Source organism: Triticum dicoccoides, chromosome 3A, assembly GCF_002162155.2.
Source record: "Triticum dicoccoides isolate Atlit2015 ecotype Zavitan chromosome 3A, WEW_v2.0, whole genome shotgun sequence".
Lineage (NCBI taxonomy): Eukaryota > Viridiplantae > Streptophyta > Magnoliopsida > Poales > Poaceae > Triticum > Triticum dicoccoides.
Window position 1 is genome coordinate 637,261,029 of NC_041384.1, and position 15,717 is coordinate 637,276,745.

At 47.7% G+C, this 15,717-nt stretch overlaps 2 protein-coding genes across 2 annotated transcripts; both read left to right on the plus strand.

Annotated features, from left to right (window-relative positions):
• Positions 1-2,732: 2,732 nt before the first annotated feature.
• Positions 2,733-3,919, plus strand: LOC119272409. The gene is made up of 3 exons (XM_037553902.1): positions 2,733-2,967; positions 3,163-3,506; positions 3,617-3,919. The coding sequence occupies exons 2-3, from the start codon at positions 3,204-3,206 to the stop codon at positions 3,773-3,775; spliced, it is 462 nt and encodes a 153-aa protein (XP_037409799.1). The 5' UTR covers positions 2,733-2,967; positions 3,163-3,203; the 3' UTR covers positions 3,776-3,919.
• Positions 3,920-5,238: 1,319 nt separating this feature from the next.
• Positions 5,239-6,187, plus strand: LOC119269793. Its single transcript, XM_037551715.1, has one exon. The coding sequence runs from the start codon at positions 5,546-5,548 to the stop codon at positions 6,050-6,052; it is 507 nt and encodes a 168-aa protein (XP_037407612.1). The 5' UTR covers positions 5,239-5,545; the 3' UTR covers positions 6,053-6,187.
• The last annotated feature ends 9,530 nt before the right edge of the window (positions 6,188-15,717 follow it).

Here is a 15,717-nt window from a genome sequence, read left to right on the forward strand (position 1 = left end):
CGCCGGTCTGGTTGGGGGTGATGCCGGTGCAGGATTAGGCCTACCTCGAGCAATGGCGGCAGCGAAGGTTGGCCGAGGAGCTCCGCGAGGGCGAGTACCTCGAGCAGCTCGAGTGCGACACGGAATGCAGGGGAGAAGGAGCGCCTTGCCCGTGGTGGGCCAGCCCAGCCGGCGGCGGTACAACCCGTGGCGGACGACATCGCTAGAGCGTGGTCGACGACGTTCCCTTGGGCTGGCCCGGCGCTGACGCTGATCGACCTCACCAACCCTGACGACGACGAGGACGCCTAGGGTAGCGCGACTCCTCATAGTTTTAAGTTTTATTTAATATTTTAGTTAATGTAAATGTGGACTCCTGAACTCTGGTCGGCCTTTGTGACCAGCATTAATGTTTAATTAACAGTTTTTATTTTCAAAATGTTTGCGGTAATTTTTTTTGTGCATTCTAAAAAATGGGTCGGGCGAGCTTTGGGCGGAAGCGCTGACCCAAACACGAAAGCGGACATGGTTGTCCGCCGAGCCGATCCAAACGAATAAAAAACAAAATCGCTGTCCATTTGAGTCGGCACATTGAAGTTGCTCCTACGGTCTCTGCAAAGAGCCAACAATCGCACGGAATCATCCCAAACATTTGATTTGAACCGATTTGCCCTAGTTAGTTTCTCCTGTGGAGTCCTGAACTAGGAGGAGGGAGACATGTGAGCCCCTCCATATGCATGCCATGCATGTGACCTTCAGCACGGGAAAAAGGTCTTTTCTCCCTTTTCAAATTCCTGCTTTCTAGGCCGCCTCCCCTAGGCTACGTACCATCATCCGCTCCTCCCTCCACGCAGGCTTTACATGCAATGATATAAAGAAGACGTCTTGCTAAATAACGAAGTAACTGGAACCAATCATCCACAGCACACTTCGTTACTGTATCATCTGGCCTTCATGTCACATGGATTAGCCTCTGTTTCCTCATGCACTCTCTGTCGTTCCATCCATCTATCCGATTCCGGTCTAGTCTTTCTTTTCATATCACCTCATCTTTGCTTGCATGCACCACGCCGCTGTCGATCGCGTGGCCATTCATTGTTAACCAAGCCCTGTCTACCAAGAACTTCCTTCCTTTTCCATTCCCTGTCAACCCTATTAATTTTCATAGGTGATTAGTTTTCTAACTTTCCATCCCTTATGTTTTGCTTTCTACTTGTCCGTCTTGCTTTAAACCCATTGTTTTCCTCTGGATGATTGCTTGGGTTAGGGGATTGGGGCAGCGCCGCGACACAAAGCAGGGGCAAGAGGTCTAATCTGAGGTCTACTTTCATAATTTAGCCCCCCTCGATCGCTCTCCAATATGTCACTGCCTCTCTTGCACGCACGTGGGTTCTAAGTAGAGTAGATCGTAACCGAGTACGTACACGATTTTGGTTTTCAAATGCACGGTCCGGCCGATGCCCTCCTCCTCGGCAGACACTACGCCGATGCTCGTAATTGAATACTGCAAAAATCGATTTGCACTTTATTAGTTGCCTCCCTACTCGCAAGTACCGAGTTCTTTCTTTGGAAGCAAGCATTGAGATAAAACTAATGGCGTCCTCTTCTCTCTTTAATTGGCTTGGGTTGATGCATGCTCAAGGCAAGGAGACAGGATCATTTGTGGAAGGAGGAAGGCATCATAGGAAGACATATAACCCGTGTTTTATATACGGGGAGTTGAAGAGACTAGTGCCTGAGAAAGGAGATGGTTGATGCATGTGTAATCAATCATCAGTTACTAATTTACTGCCCGCAGTAGTATCGCCCAAGTAAGCAAGAGGTGAAGAGAACCATCACTCGCCAGTGTCAGAAGGATGATACATGTATTACACTTGTGTAGTTGCTTAATTAGGTTATCTTGTTGCAAAGTTCTTCACCACTTTGCACCCGGAGAAGAAGACGAGCTTAAACTAGTCGGTCTACTGACATTGACACGCAGCTTTTGGAGGGTTACTTATCTCTGCTGTTTCCTAAGATGATCCTAAATACGAGTAGTAGAGGATTTTTTCTTCACTGCGTGCATAATCAGTCCCGTCGGAATGGGCACCCGGGATCAGTACTGTAGTACCTTGCACGCCCCCACGTACTACTTTTCACCCTGATCGAGGGTCAGGACTCAGGACTTTGGTGCGTGCAGCCTCGCACAGTCTCCACTGACACTGTTACTGGCCTGTAGTATTAGACTGGATTCTCCATCTTTTCTGCTACTGGCAACAGTCCACCTAGCCATTGGCATCAGTAGGTGCTTCCTTCAGTCCTCTCCCTCAACACTGTCAGATCCCTGATTAACCTCGCTCACTACGAATGCATGCTGAGGCCCCAGTGATCCAAATCATCAAATACCAACATAAATCTCTGTACGATGCCACTTACCTGACAGCAACCATGATGCCTATCGCAGGCTAACCCCTAACCGGTCCCTGATCTGTGCACCAAAGCGACGCAAAACTTCCCGTCTTTCCACGCCCCGCTTTTTCCCCGCGTCCCTTTTCGCTTTCCCCTTGGCTATACCTATGCGAGCACTCTGACGAATCATTTCACTGGTCTTTAGGAGGATCATGTGGGCTGCAGCATACGGACTCGAGAGTGCACGGGAGTGGGGAGCCACTAACCATGATCCCGGGATTATTTTTCGTAGTACCAATCTCGCGCGTTTCTATATGGAGCTGTGGCAGCCTTTTCCCGCGGCACTCTTTTTGTTCCTCCAAACATATGAAATTTTCCCTTTGGTTTTCTTTCTTTCTCCTCCCGCCACATTTGCCACCACCGGATCTGTAGCTGAGATCTCGCTTTTGGGCCAGTGGGTGCCTCCCTTTAAGTAGAGGCTGCAGCCAGGCTAGCTCTGCTTCCTGTAGGTTCTTTCCTCCGCTCCAGTCCTGGAATTTGGCAGCGAGCACTGAGCCTTCATCACCCCATCAGCACAGCAAAGCAAGACTCTCAACCAAGGTATGTAATCGTAGTTCTCATTTTCCTGCAATGTGTTAGTACATGGTTCTGACTTCTGGGTGCTTTTCATCTTCGCTCAACTGATCCCTCATAGTGTAGAACCAGTTCAGTAGGAGTGCTGCTACTATAGTTGAACTTTACTGAGTTTTTTCAGTAGATTTACTTGCTTATGAGGGCCATGTTATCGATTTGCAGGGGCTGTTTTGGCTGTGAAGAAGGCCCAAGGAGGAGGCGCCATGAGCGAGTCTGGGCAGAGGTCGAGGCCGTGGCCACCGGGGGCGGCCGCGATGGCGCCGTCGGAGCCGGCTGCGGCTGCCGACGCGAGGGGCGAGGCGACGACGCTGAGGGACTTCGGCACGTCCATGGACGCCATCTCCTTCGGCTTCGCGGCCACGGCCATCCTCATCTCCATCTTCCTCCTCATGGCCATCTTCGAGCACCTCATCAGGCCCCAGGCGTTCCAGGCGCCAGCCGGCTCCCCGCGCGGCCGACGCCGGCGTGGCCACCGCTCGCCCGGCAAGCCCCGGAGCCCGCCCATGGTAAGACCGTCCTGATCTGGCTCCGTGGCCACTCAACGCTAGCCCCTTCAATTTTCACGCAATGCGTGCGCGGTACATAGCTGAATAGTTAAAATCTGCCATGTGTTCAGGTGCAGACGGTGCTGCAGGTGGCGGATCTGTCGGTGCTGATGCCGGGGCAGCGGTACCCGACGTACCTCGCGCAGCCGGCGCCATTGCCGCCGCCATGCCCCAGGGAGGGGGTGCACTGGCCGCCGCACGACCACCGCCGCTCCCAAATGCCACCCTGACCGTCTCACGCGGTCGAAAATTTCGTTCAGTTTTTGTACAGCGGGAGATTGTAAAAGCAGGAGAATGTGAGCAAGAATCCTGGTTCGTTGTCGGTGCCGCTCCTTTTGTCCGTACGAATTTGCAGAGTCTTCTTGTTCAATTTCTGTCAAGTGTTTTTTTTAGACAAGCAAATGCACGAGTGTACTTCGGAGCCACTCGCTCAACCCGCCGTGTCACCTTGAAGGCCGCTACCCCCCAATGGCCCATAGTCAGCCCACTGTGACTTTCGCCCCCTCCTTAAATGATGGCCCGAATGCCCATTTATGCCATTGCTTTCTTTTTTCGAAAGAGTGGGCATTCCATCTATCTGGATTTGTAAGGTGGTGTAGGTTTTTAGGTTCTTCAACTTGACGATACAAGGGCCCACTCAGAACTCCTTCGGTGCCGCGCTCCACCAACTTCCCGGGCGGAATCGGGCCGAAACACCCCTCCTCTAGTATTCCTTCTGTCTTTAGTGATCAACACACTCTTATATTTCTTTACGGAGCGAGTAAATAATAGCGAAGCGGCCGTAGTCCAACTTCCCGAAACGGCAGTCATGGAGTTCGTCAATATTTACGTTGAGAATGCCACCGCAAAGGTACATACCAGTCTGTATCAAGCACGAAGGTAAACATAACAACCCCCTATGATAGTCTACCCTAGCCACCACACGTCCTGCCCCGTCGCCCCTCCCCCGTCCGGCACCACCCTGCCGCCACCCTCTTTGCCCCTTCGTCGACATAGCGCCACCCATAGAGGATTGCCGTCGCCAATGCCTGACCTCTGAGCTCAAATCGATCGCCTTGAAGCTCCTTGTTCATCATTGCCCCTCTCTCAAGCCCTCGAGTACCAAAATGTTGCAGAGCCAGTTGTTGTGTCTGTTCAGCCAAAATCGGTATTTTTATGGTGCCGAACGGCATACCGAGTCACTGGATATGGTGAGTGTGCCGCGGTTATCGTTGAGTCTCGAATTATGCAGAACATGTCGTGTCCACTAGAGAAAGTTCTATCTGTATTTTCTGATGCAAAACTACCAGGATAGTGAGTCCGTTGAACTTGATCTTTAGCCGCGCGCAACAGGGGAGCGAGTGCACGCTCGTTCACTGTTAGAGCGCCTGAATTCATGCCAGATAAGAGGGTGATATAGTAGTTTGGGTTGGTGACACGTCATGTCAAGGCGACAAAGAATCCATATGCACTGGATTGTAGCGCAGAAATTCCCGTGGATACGAACTGGCGTCACGATGGCCCTGTTTGGATACTCTAACACAGTTAGAGTTAGAGTTATTTTCTAACCCACTCTAACTTAAATAAGCACCTTTCCATCGGGATAGTTGGGTTAGATAGAACTAACCCACTCTAACCCTTCCTATTTGAATACTTTTGGGTTATTTGAGCCTCCAACTAACCCAAACTAGCTCTAACCCATGATCCAAACAGGGCCGATACCGCGTGGCCGGAGCCCTGACGTGGCGGTCAAATTGGACGCTCCCGCGGGGCCCCAAACCCAACCCAACACACCACTGCGACAAGGCCGGCGCGGCTGATCTCACACTCACAGCACTACGCCCTCCGCTCTCATTCTCCACTGCCGCTGCTGACGAGTGACGAGCACCGCGCACGCGCCGCATCCACTCCACCGCGCGCGCGAGTACAAATCCCGGACCCGAGAACCTCCTCGCCACCAGCCCCACGCCCGCAGATCAGTACACTACACTGGTAGCGGCAGCGGTAACTGAAGCGGGAGGATGAACGGCTACCGCAACCTGGCCTCGTCCCCTCCGGCGCCCAGCGGCGGGGAGCCGGAGCCGGAGCCGGCCCCGCCCCCGGCCGCGGCGAAGGAGGGCAAGTGGGAGGGCGCGACGGTCGGCGCGGCGGCCATGGTCAGGAACCTCTCGTCCGCCTCCCAGAGGTTCGCGGCCGTGGAGCGGAGCAAGTCCACCGGCGGCCACCGCGGCGGCGGCGGCTTCCAGGCGGCCGTGAGGCGGGCCTTCTCCATGCGGAGGCAGCCGGCGTCCGGCCTCTCGGAGGGGTACTGGCGGATCCACGACGGCCTGGACGACGCCGAGGACGAGGCAGAGGCGCCCGAGGAGGTCGACGCGCAGAAGAAGACTCAGGTGGCGGAGGCCGCGGTGCCGGGAGACGCCGCGGCGAGCAACGACGAGATCGGCCAGGAGGAGACGAAGAAGAAGAAGAAGAAGAGGGGCCACATCTTCAAGGCGTGCAAGAAGCTTCTTGGGTTCAAACATGTCTAGTCTAGTCTAGTCAACAGGAAGCTTCTTGGATTCAAGATCCATGGACGCTCTTGATGCGCCTCCGTTTTGGATCTTGTTCTTGTCTCGTTCGTCGTCGTTTGGAGTAAATAAAGAGCTTGGGTTCGTTGACTTGAACATGGGATTGCCGTGCTGTATTTCTGCGTCACGTGAGTGAGCTCGGCCATTGAATGTGGCCCTGACAATGGGACTTTGGGGGCATGTACGCGGTTCGGCGGATGATGCGTGGCAACGCAGTCAAAGGGGCGGGCACCTTGTCCGGCCGCAAAGCCGTGCGCCAGATATTTGTGGCCATGGATCGGGTGCGCACTTTGTGAGGTCTTCGTCCTACTAAATGAAATTAGGCCAACATCACCGCACAACTTCAAACGAATGTCTGTTTTAGCCAAATTTTGTCCCTTTAGGACGGTAATGGGTTCGTCCATATCCGTTTCTGTCCGTTGGGTCGTGGGTGTGTCCAGCGCGCGGCCGCACCCCAAATCATGTCCGTGTTGGACGTGATAAAAAAACAGAAAAACTAAAATAAAATGACTTAAAAAGTAAATAAACGCAGTTAAAAAAACGTACAACATGAGTTAGGGGTCACGGTCACAAAACGACAAGTTTCACGGTTCACTTAATGGCCCAGTGCCATAATTAACATAAAAACAAAATAAAAAACATCGCCCACGCGCTCCTGCCGTGCCCGTCGATGCCGTCGTCGTCGCCGTCTTCAGTGGCCGTCGGTGTCGTCATCGTTGCTGACGAGGTCGACGTACTCCGGCGGCGTCCAGAGATGGGCCGGCGGTCCTTGGTGCGCCGGGGCGGGCTGGAAGGTGGCAGTTGCCTGCACCACCTCCTCCTGTGGCGACGCGTCCCCCTCCGGTGACCGCGGCGGCGTGCACCAGTTCACGCCCCCCACGGCCTGCGCCCAGCAGGCCCGGGTGAAACGCGGCCACTAACGCACCCTCCATTACCTCCTCCGCCGCCACCATCTCCAGCTCGGGGATAGCGACGTCGCCGGCCGCGGAGAGGGCCATCATCTCCTCGAGGCCCTCCCATTGGCACTCATCGTGCGTGCGCATGGAGTCCTCCATGACACGCGCCATGAGACGGGCCTCCTCCTCCGCTGTCATGCGAGGGGGTGGTGGTGGTGACAGAGATGGCGAAGGCGACGGCGTGGGCGTGAGGCCGCGCACCCGCGTACGCCCGTGCACCTGGGGAGTAGTCGCTCGGCGCTCTGGACGTGGCCGCCGCGGCCCCGTCGACGTGCCGGTGAAGAAGGACGCCCGCCGCGTGTCGTGCTCGTCCTGGAACCATGTGTCCCACAGGCCCAAGTCAGCGGCGCACATGGGGTCATAGTAGAGGTCGTCCGGGAGAAGGTGGCGGCGGCGCTCGATCTCCACGTGGCGCGCAGGGCCGTCACCGGGACCGGCGGGATCGGCATGCGGTCGGTGGACAAATGCCAGTTGTTGGGGAGGTGGACGTCGCTCCAGGGGAGCGGCGTCCTCATCTCCCAGTAGCGGCGACATACATCCGCGTGGATGTAGTGCCGGTCACGCTCGCCGGCGACCGTGGGGCGATGAAGAACGCGGGCGGCGCAGGGGTCCGACGCGGTGGTGATGCGGGCTCCTCCTTCTTCACGGACCGCGGCGGCGTCCCAACGAGGAGCCAGCCTTGCGGTCGTGCTTCCCCTTATGGCCCTAGTTTCATATCCCCATGGCTGCGAGTTCGAGGCTAGGGTTTGGGTTGTTGGGTTTCGAGGAGGCCGCGGGGTGGAGTGAGGGAGTGTGGACGACGACCGGTCCACGGCTTCCCCATTTAAGAAGGACCGTGACCGTTCGCCCGGGCGGATGACAGGCGGGGCCGGCCGTGCATGCGCATTGATGTTGGCGGATGGGAGGTAGGTGGCCGCCCACCACGCGGCCTCGACGCGGACGAGCGACGCGTCCGTTTACTATCCGCCGCGACCAAAACCCGACGCATATTTGCCCTCGAAATGGATCGGTTCGAACACAAAACGGATCAAATGGGTTTGGGCTGTCGCGCTGGGCCTACTTGTTTGTCCCTTTTACCCGAACGAACGGGACCGAACAAGATGGGGTCGTGCGGTGAAGTTAACCTTAGACTCGGAGGTCAAAAGGTTTTTTCAAGCAGTAGTTTTGATGTGAGAGCATCTACAATAGGACTTGCCACACCCACGAAACAGATCGGACATGTTCACGGGGATCGGCCGATCACACCTTGTACTTGATGCTAAGCATCGAGTATCTCATATTCCATGCCCTAAATTCATACAAACCATGTAAAAATGTTTTTACGTATTATGTACATCACATTAGCCTAAACTAAGATTTCTCGTTGAAGATGTTCACAACGTCCGTATCGGGTGCCGGGTAGTTGGGCGCGTCGGAGGGATCTGACTCCTCTTCATCCATTTATGCGAGTATCTCGTCGACGCTCATAGCGTGCTCCCCCTCCGCATTCTGCAGACGATGGCGTTTGGCCTCCGCTGCCGATTCGATCAAAGATAATCGAGCATCGCCTACTGCTCCACCTGCAAATCTGCGGCCCCGACGTCCCCCACATCATCCTCCTCCTCCTCTCCACCACCTCCTCCTCCACCTCCAAGTCCTCCTTCTGATCCACCGCATCCAAAAGTAGCCCCGCGGTGATCCGGGTTTTGCGCCTTGCCCGGATCTACTCAAGAAGCTGCAGTCGGCGCTCCGACATTAGGTATGGGTACACTACCGTAGGACTGCCTACTAGTGGCGGACGACGAAAGCCCAGCAGTGGCAGGTAAGGCTCCCAGGGGCGCCCACCACTGCTAACATGGTTTCCCCAGCGGGGGCGCCACCGGGTGAGAGGGGGAGAGAGCCCCCTCCTTCTTCTTCCTTGACCTCCCCCCTAGATGGGTGCTACTTGTGAGCTGCGTTGAGATTTTTCCCGAAGAGGAAGGGTGAAGCAATATAGTGGCAGATAAGTATTTCCCTGGTGATAACCAAGGTTATCAAACCAATAGGAGAACCACGCAAATCTTAGTTAATAGCACCTACAGACACAAATCAAATACTTGCACCCAACACGGGCAAGAGGGTTGTCAATCCCCTTGAACTCGTTACTTGCAAGGATTAAATATAGTAGTGGTAGATAGATAAAAAGAAAAGTAAATAATTTACAACAAGGTATTTTTGGTTTTATTAATATGATTAAAGTAGACCCAGGGGCCATAGTTTTCACTAAAGGATTCTATCTTGAAACAATATCATAAAGTGGCCAAACAAATTAGTGTTGGACAATTGATAGAAAAACGCATAGTTATGATGATATTCATGGCAATGATCACACATATAGGCATCACGTCCGTGACAAGTAGACCGACTCCTTCCCGCATCTACACTATTACTCCACCAATCGACCACTATCCAGCATGCATCTATGGTATTAAATTCATGACAAACAGAGTAACACTTTAAGCAAGATGACATGGTGTAGACAAAGTAAACTCAAGCAATATGAATAAAACCCATTGTTTTACCCTTAATGACAACAATACAAATACGTGCCTCACTACCCCTTTTGTCACGAGGCGAGGACACCGCAAGATTGAACCCATCACAAAGCACCTCTCCCACTGAAGATAAATCAATCTAGTTAGCCAAACCAAACGGATAGATCAGAGATAAATACAAAGCTATCATAATGATCATAATAAAGTTCAGAAAAGACTCAATTACTTTCAACGAATAATCTGATCATAAACTCATAATTCATCGGATTTCAACAAACACACCGCAAACGGAGATTGCATCGGATAGAACTCCAAGAAGATAGAAGAGAACATTGCATTGAAAATCAAAGAGAGGGGGGAAGCCATCTAGCTACTAGCTATGGACTCGTAAGTCTGTGGTGAACTACTAACGCATCATCGGAATGCAACAAAGATGATGTAGAAGTCCTCCATGATCGATTCCCTCTCCGCCAGAGTACCGGAAAAGGCCTCCAAACGGGATCGCGGAAGAAGAGAAGTTTGCGGCGGCGAAAAAAGTCTTTTGGGTGGCTCTCTAAGGGTTTCTTAATATTTGAGAATTTATAGAAGTGGAATTAGGTCAGACGAAGCCACGTGGGGCCCACAAGGTAACAGGGCGCGCCTTGCGCCTACCCCTAGGGCTCACGCTGTTGCCTTGCCGTCTCCTTGTTTGTGTTCTAGGCTCCTCCCGAAGCTTCTAGGGTCTCTTTTGTCCATAAAAAATCGTCAAAATTTTTCATAGTGTTTGGACCCCGTTTGGTACTGATTTTCTCGAAAACCAAAAACAAGCAGAAAACATCAACTGACACTAGGCACTGGGTTAATTGGTTAGTTCCCAAAAATGATATAAAGTTGCATATAAATCATATAAAGTATTGAAGATTGATAATATAACAGCATGAACCAATAAAAAAATTAGATACGTTGGAGATGTATGAACATCACCAAACTTAATTCCTGCTCGTCTTTGAGTAGGTAAATGATAAAAACATAATTTTTGATGTTGAATGCTACCTAGTGATACGTCTCGAATGTATCTATAATTTATGAAGTATTCATGCTATTATATTATCTGTTTTGGATGTTTATGGGCTTTACTAAACACTTTTATATTATTTTTGGAACTAAACTATTAACCGGAGGCCCAACCCAAATTGTTGTTTTCTTGCCTATTTCAGTGTTTCGAAGAAAAGGAATATCAAATAGAGTCCAAACGGAATGAAACCTTCGGGAGAGTTATTTTTGGAATGGAAGCAATCCAGGAGACTTGGAGTAGACGTCAGGGAAGCTTCAAGGAAGCCACGAGGCAGGGAGGCATGCCCTACCCCCTAGGCGCGCCCCCACCCTTGTGGGCCCCACGTGGCTCCCCTGACCGACTTCTTTCGCCTATATATGTCCATATATCCTAAAAACATCGGGGAATAGAATAGACCGGGAGTTCCGCCGCCAGAAGCCTCCATAGCCACCGAAAACCAATCTAGACCCGTTCCGGCACCCTGCCGGAGGGGGAAATCCCTCTTCGATGGCCATCTTCATCATCCTGGTGCTCTCCATGATGAGGAGGGAGTAGTTCACCCTCGGGGCTAAGGGTATGTACCAGTAGCTATGTGTTTGATCTCTCTCTCTCTCTCTCTCTCTCTCTCTCTCTCTCTCTCTTGTGTTCTTGAGATGGTACGATCTTGATGTATCGCGAGCTTTGCTATTATAGTTGGATCTTATGATGTTTCTCCCCCTCTACTCTCTTGTAATGGATCGAGTTTTCCCTTTGAAGTGATCTTATCGGATTGAGTCTTTAAGGATTTGAGAACCCTTGATGTATGTCTTGCATGTGCTTATCTGTGGTGACATTGGGATATTCACATGATCCACTTGATGTATGTTTTGGTGATCAACTTGCGAGTTCCGTGACCTCGTGAACTTATGCATAGGGGTTGGCACATGTTTTCGTCTTGACTCTCCGGTAGAAACTTTGGGGCACTCTTTGAAGTTCTCTTGTATTGGTTGAATAGATGAATCTGAGATTGTGTGATGCATATCATATAATCATGCCCACGGATACTTGAGGTGACATTGGAGTATCTAGCTTACATTAGGGTTTTGGTTGATTTGTGTCTTAAGGTGTTATTCTAGTAGGAACTCTATGATAGATTGAACGGAAAGAATAGCTTCATGTTATTTTACTACGGACTCTTGAATAGATCGATCAGAAAGGATAACTTTGAGGTTGTTTCGTACCCTACAATAATCTCTTTGTTTGTTCTCCGCTATTGGTGACTTTGGAGTGCCTCTTTGTTGCATGTTGAGGGATAGTTATATGATCCAATTATGTTATTATTGTTGAGAGAACTTGCACTAGTGAAAGTATGAACCCTAGGCCTTGTTTCAATGCATTGCAATATCGTTTTCACTCACTTTTATCATTAGTTACCTTGCTGTTTTTATAATTTCAGATTACAAAAACCTATAGCTACCATCCATATTGCACTTGTATCACCATCTCTTCGCCGAACTAGTGCACATATACAATTTACCATTGTATTGGGTGTGTTGGGGACACAAGAGACTCTTTGTTATTTGGTTATAGGGTTGATTGAGAGAGACCATCTTCATCCTACGCCTCCCTCGGATTGATAAACCTTAGGTCATCCACTTGAGGAAAATTTGCTACTGTCCTACAAACCTCTGCACTTGGAGGCCCAACAATGTCTACAAGAAGAAGGTTGTGTAGTAGACATCAAGCTCTTTTGTGGCGCCGTTTCCGGGGAGGTTAGCGCTTGAAGGTATATCTTTAGATCTTGCAATCAAATCTTTTTGTTTCTTGTTTTATCACTAGTTTAGTTTATAAAAGAAAACTACAAAAAATGGAATTGAGGGTACCTTATATGCTTCATCTTTTTAATATTTTTCATGAAAATAAGGATTCCGATAATTGTGCCAAAGTTTTAGAAGAAGAATGCATTAGAATGTTTGGCACTAAATCTTTGAATGATGAGCATGATTGCAATGTTGTTAGTATTAATTTCTTGAATATCTATGATGCTAATGATATGCAAAGCCACAAGCTAGGGGATGCTATGTTTGATGAAGATGATATTTTTTGTCCCCCAAGTTTTGATGAGCAAATTTATTTTGATGATAGCATGCCTCCTATTTATGATGATTATATTGATGAAAGTGAGTTTGGAAGAGTGTCAACTTTAGAAAGTAATGATCCCACTATTTTGGAGGGTGTTGAATCTTATTGTGATAATTATGAAAGTGGGTTTGGAGAGGTCATGACTTTAGTTAATGTTAATCCCACTATTTTGGAAGAATGTCAACTTTGCATACTTGTAGATCATGAAAAGAATGATTTATGTGGTGGTTATATTGTTGAATTTATTCATGATTCTACTGAAGATTATTATGAGGGAGGAATATATGCCTGTAGGAGTTGCAATAATATCGAGTTTCCTCTCTATGTGTTGAAAATCTTGAAGTTATCCTTGTTTTACCTTCCTATGCAAGTTGATTCTTGTTCCCACAAGTTGTTTGCTCACAAAATCCCTATGCATAGGAAGTGGGTTAGACTTAAATGTGCTAGTCATATTCTTCATGATGTTCTCTTTATGTTTCAATTCTTATCTTTTATGTGAGCATCATTGAAATCATCATGCCTAGCTAGGGGCATTAAACGATAGCGCTTGTTGGGAGGCAACCCAAATTTATTTTTGTTCTTTGCTTTTTGCTCCTGTTTCTTAATAAATAATTCATCTAGCCTCTCTTTAGATGTGGTTTTATGATTTTAATTAGTGTTTGTGCCAAGTAGAACCTTTGGGAAGACTTGGGGAAAGTCTTTGCGATCTTCCTGTAAAAAACAGAAACTTTAGCACTCACGAGAATTGCTTCCATTTTTTAATGGAGAGTGATATTTAGTTAATTATTTTTTCAGATGATTAATAGATTAATTCCTCACCTCCAGAAATTTATTTTAGAATTTTTGGGGTTCCAGAAGTATTCGAAACCTACAGATTACTACAGATTGTTCTGTTTTTGACAGATTCTGTTTTTCGTGTGTTGTTTGCTTATTTTGATGAATCTATGGATAGTAATAGAGTTTATGAACCATAGAAAAGTTGGAATACAGTATTTTTAACACCAATATAAATAAATAATGAGTTCATTACAGTACCTTGAAGTGGTGGTTTGTTTTCTTTTACTAACGGAGCTCACGAGTTTTCTGTTAAGTTTTGTGTTGTGAAGTTTTCAAGTTTTGGGTAAAGATTCGATGGACTATGGAATAAGGAGTTGCAAAGAGCCTAAGATTGGGGATGCCCAAGGCACCCCAAGGTAATATTCAAGGACAACCGAGATCCTAAGCTTGGGTGTGCCCCGGAAGGCATCCCCTCTTTCGTCTTCGTTCATCGGTAACTTTACTTGGAGCTATATTTTTATTCACCACATGATATGTGTTTTGCTTGGAGCGTCAATTTATTTTGTTAGGATTTGCGTGATGTTATTTATAACAATGTTTTGAATCTTTTATTTCAATAAAAGTGGCATTGATGGCCTTTATTATGCCTATTTTACAAGTCTACATGTTGCTGTTTGAAAACAGAAAGTTTACCACTGTTGCAAAAATTCCCTAGAAAAGTCAGAATGTGATAAAATGTGTTGAATAATAAGCTCTGATAAATTTACTACAGTGAGAATTTTCTTTCATAATTTTTGGAGCTAGGGAAGTATGGATATTGCTGCATTCTTCACAGACTGTCTTGTTTAGGCAGATTGCTATTATGTTTGGATTGTTTGCATATGTTTGCTTGTTTAATGATTCTATTTGAGGATAGGACTATTAAATATGCGGAGGCATTTAGTATGCAATGTTTATTTATAATTTTAGTGATTTTCTATAGAAGAGTATGATAAGGTTTTTGCATTGGTTTATACTAACTTATCTCATGAGTCCTTGTTGAGTTTTGTGTGGATGAAGCTTTTGAGATTTAGGGAGACCATGATATGAGAGGAATTAAGGAGATACAAAAGCTCAAGCTTGGGGACGCCCAAGGCATCCCAAGATAATATTTCAAGAAGTCGCAAGCGTCTAAGCTTGGGGATGCCCCGGTTGGCATCCCACCTTTCTTCTTCAACAACTATCGGTTAGTATCGGTTGATCCTAAGTTTTTGCTTCTTCACATGATGTTTGCTATTCTTAGATGTCATTTTATTTTGTTTTGCTTGCTGTTTGAATAAAGTATCAAGATCTGAAATTATTAAATAGGAGAGTCTTCACATAGCTAAATAATTGTTTAACTACTCATTGATCTTCACTTATATCTTTCGGAGTAGTTTGTTATTTATTCACGTGCTTCACATATATCCTATGAGTAAATGGTTGAATGAATTGAATATAATAAATTTGAAATTATATATGTGTCATATGCTTATCCCATGGGGAGTAATGACTTCACATATAAGTAGAGGTGGTAAATTTATTGAAGGTTAGCAAACATTGTATTGGTCACTTGAACAATTCATGAAAGAATATTGAGGGAAGAGAGATTTCACATATAAATATACTATCTTGGACATCTTTTGTAATTGTGAGCACTCATTAAAATATGACATGTTAAAAGGTTGATGTTGGACAAGGAAGACAACGTAATTGGTTATGTTTTCTTATATCTGAAATAAAGTATATTGTCATGGATCATTCAATATGCTGAGCTTGCCTTTCCCCCTCATGCTAGCCAAATTCTTTGCACCAAGTAGAGATACTACTTATGCTTCCAAACATCCCTTAAACCAGTATTGCCATGAGAGTCCACCCTACATACCTATGGATTGAGTAAGATCCTTCAAGTAAGTTGTCATCGGTGCATGCAATAAAAATTGCTCTCTAAATACGTATGATCTATTAGTGTGGAGAAAATAAGCTTTATACGATCTTGTGATGTGGAAGTAATAAAAGCGACAGACTGCATAATAAAGGTCCCTATCACAAGTGGCGATATAAAGTGACGTTCTTTCGCATTAAGATTTTGTGCATCCAACTATAAAAGTGCATGACAACCTTTGCTTCCCTCTACGAAAGGCCTATCTTTTATTATTGTCTTATACCTTATGCAAGAGTCATGGTGATCTTCATCTTTCCTTTTTA

Coding starts and splice junctions, on each gene's coding strand:
- LOC119269793 (XM_037551715.1), top strand. CDS start 5,546: ATGAACGGCTACCGCAACCTGGCCTCGTCCCCTCCGGCGCCCAGCGGC.
- LOC119272409 (XM_037553902.1), top strand. CDS start 3,204: ATGAGCGAGTCTGGGCAGAGGTCGAGGCCGTGGCCACCGGGGGCGGCC. Junction 3,507..3,616: donor AGCCCCGGAGCCCGCCCATG/GTAAGACCGTCC, acceptor CCATGTGTTCAG/GTGCAGACGGTGCTGCAGGT.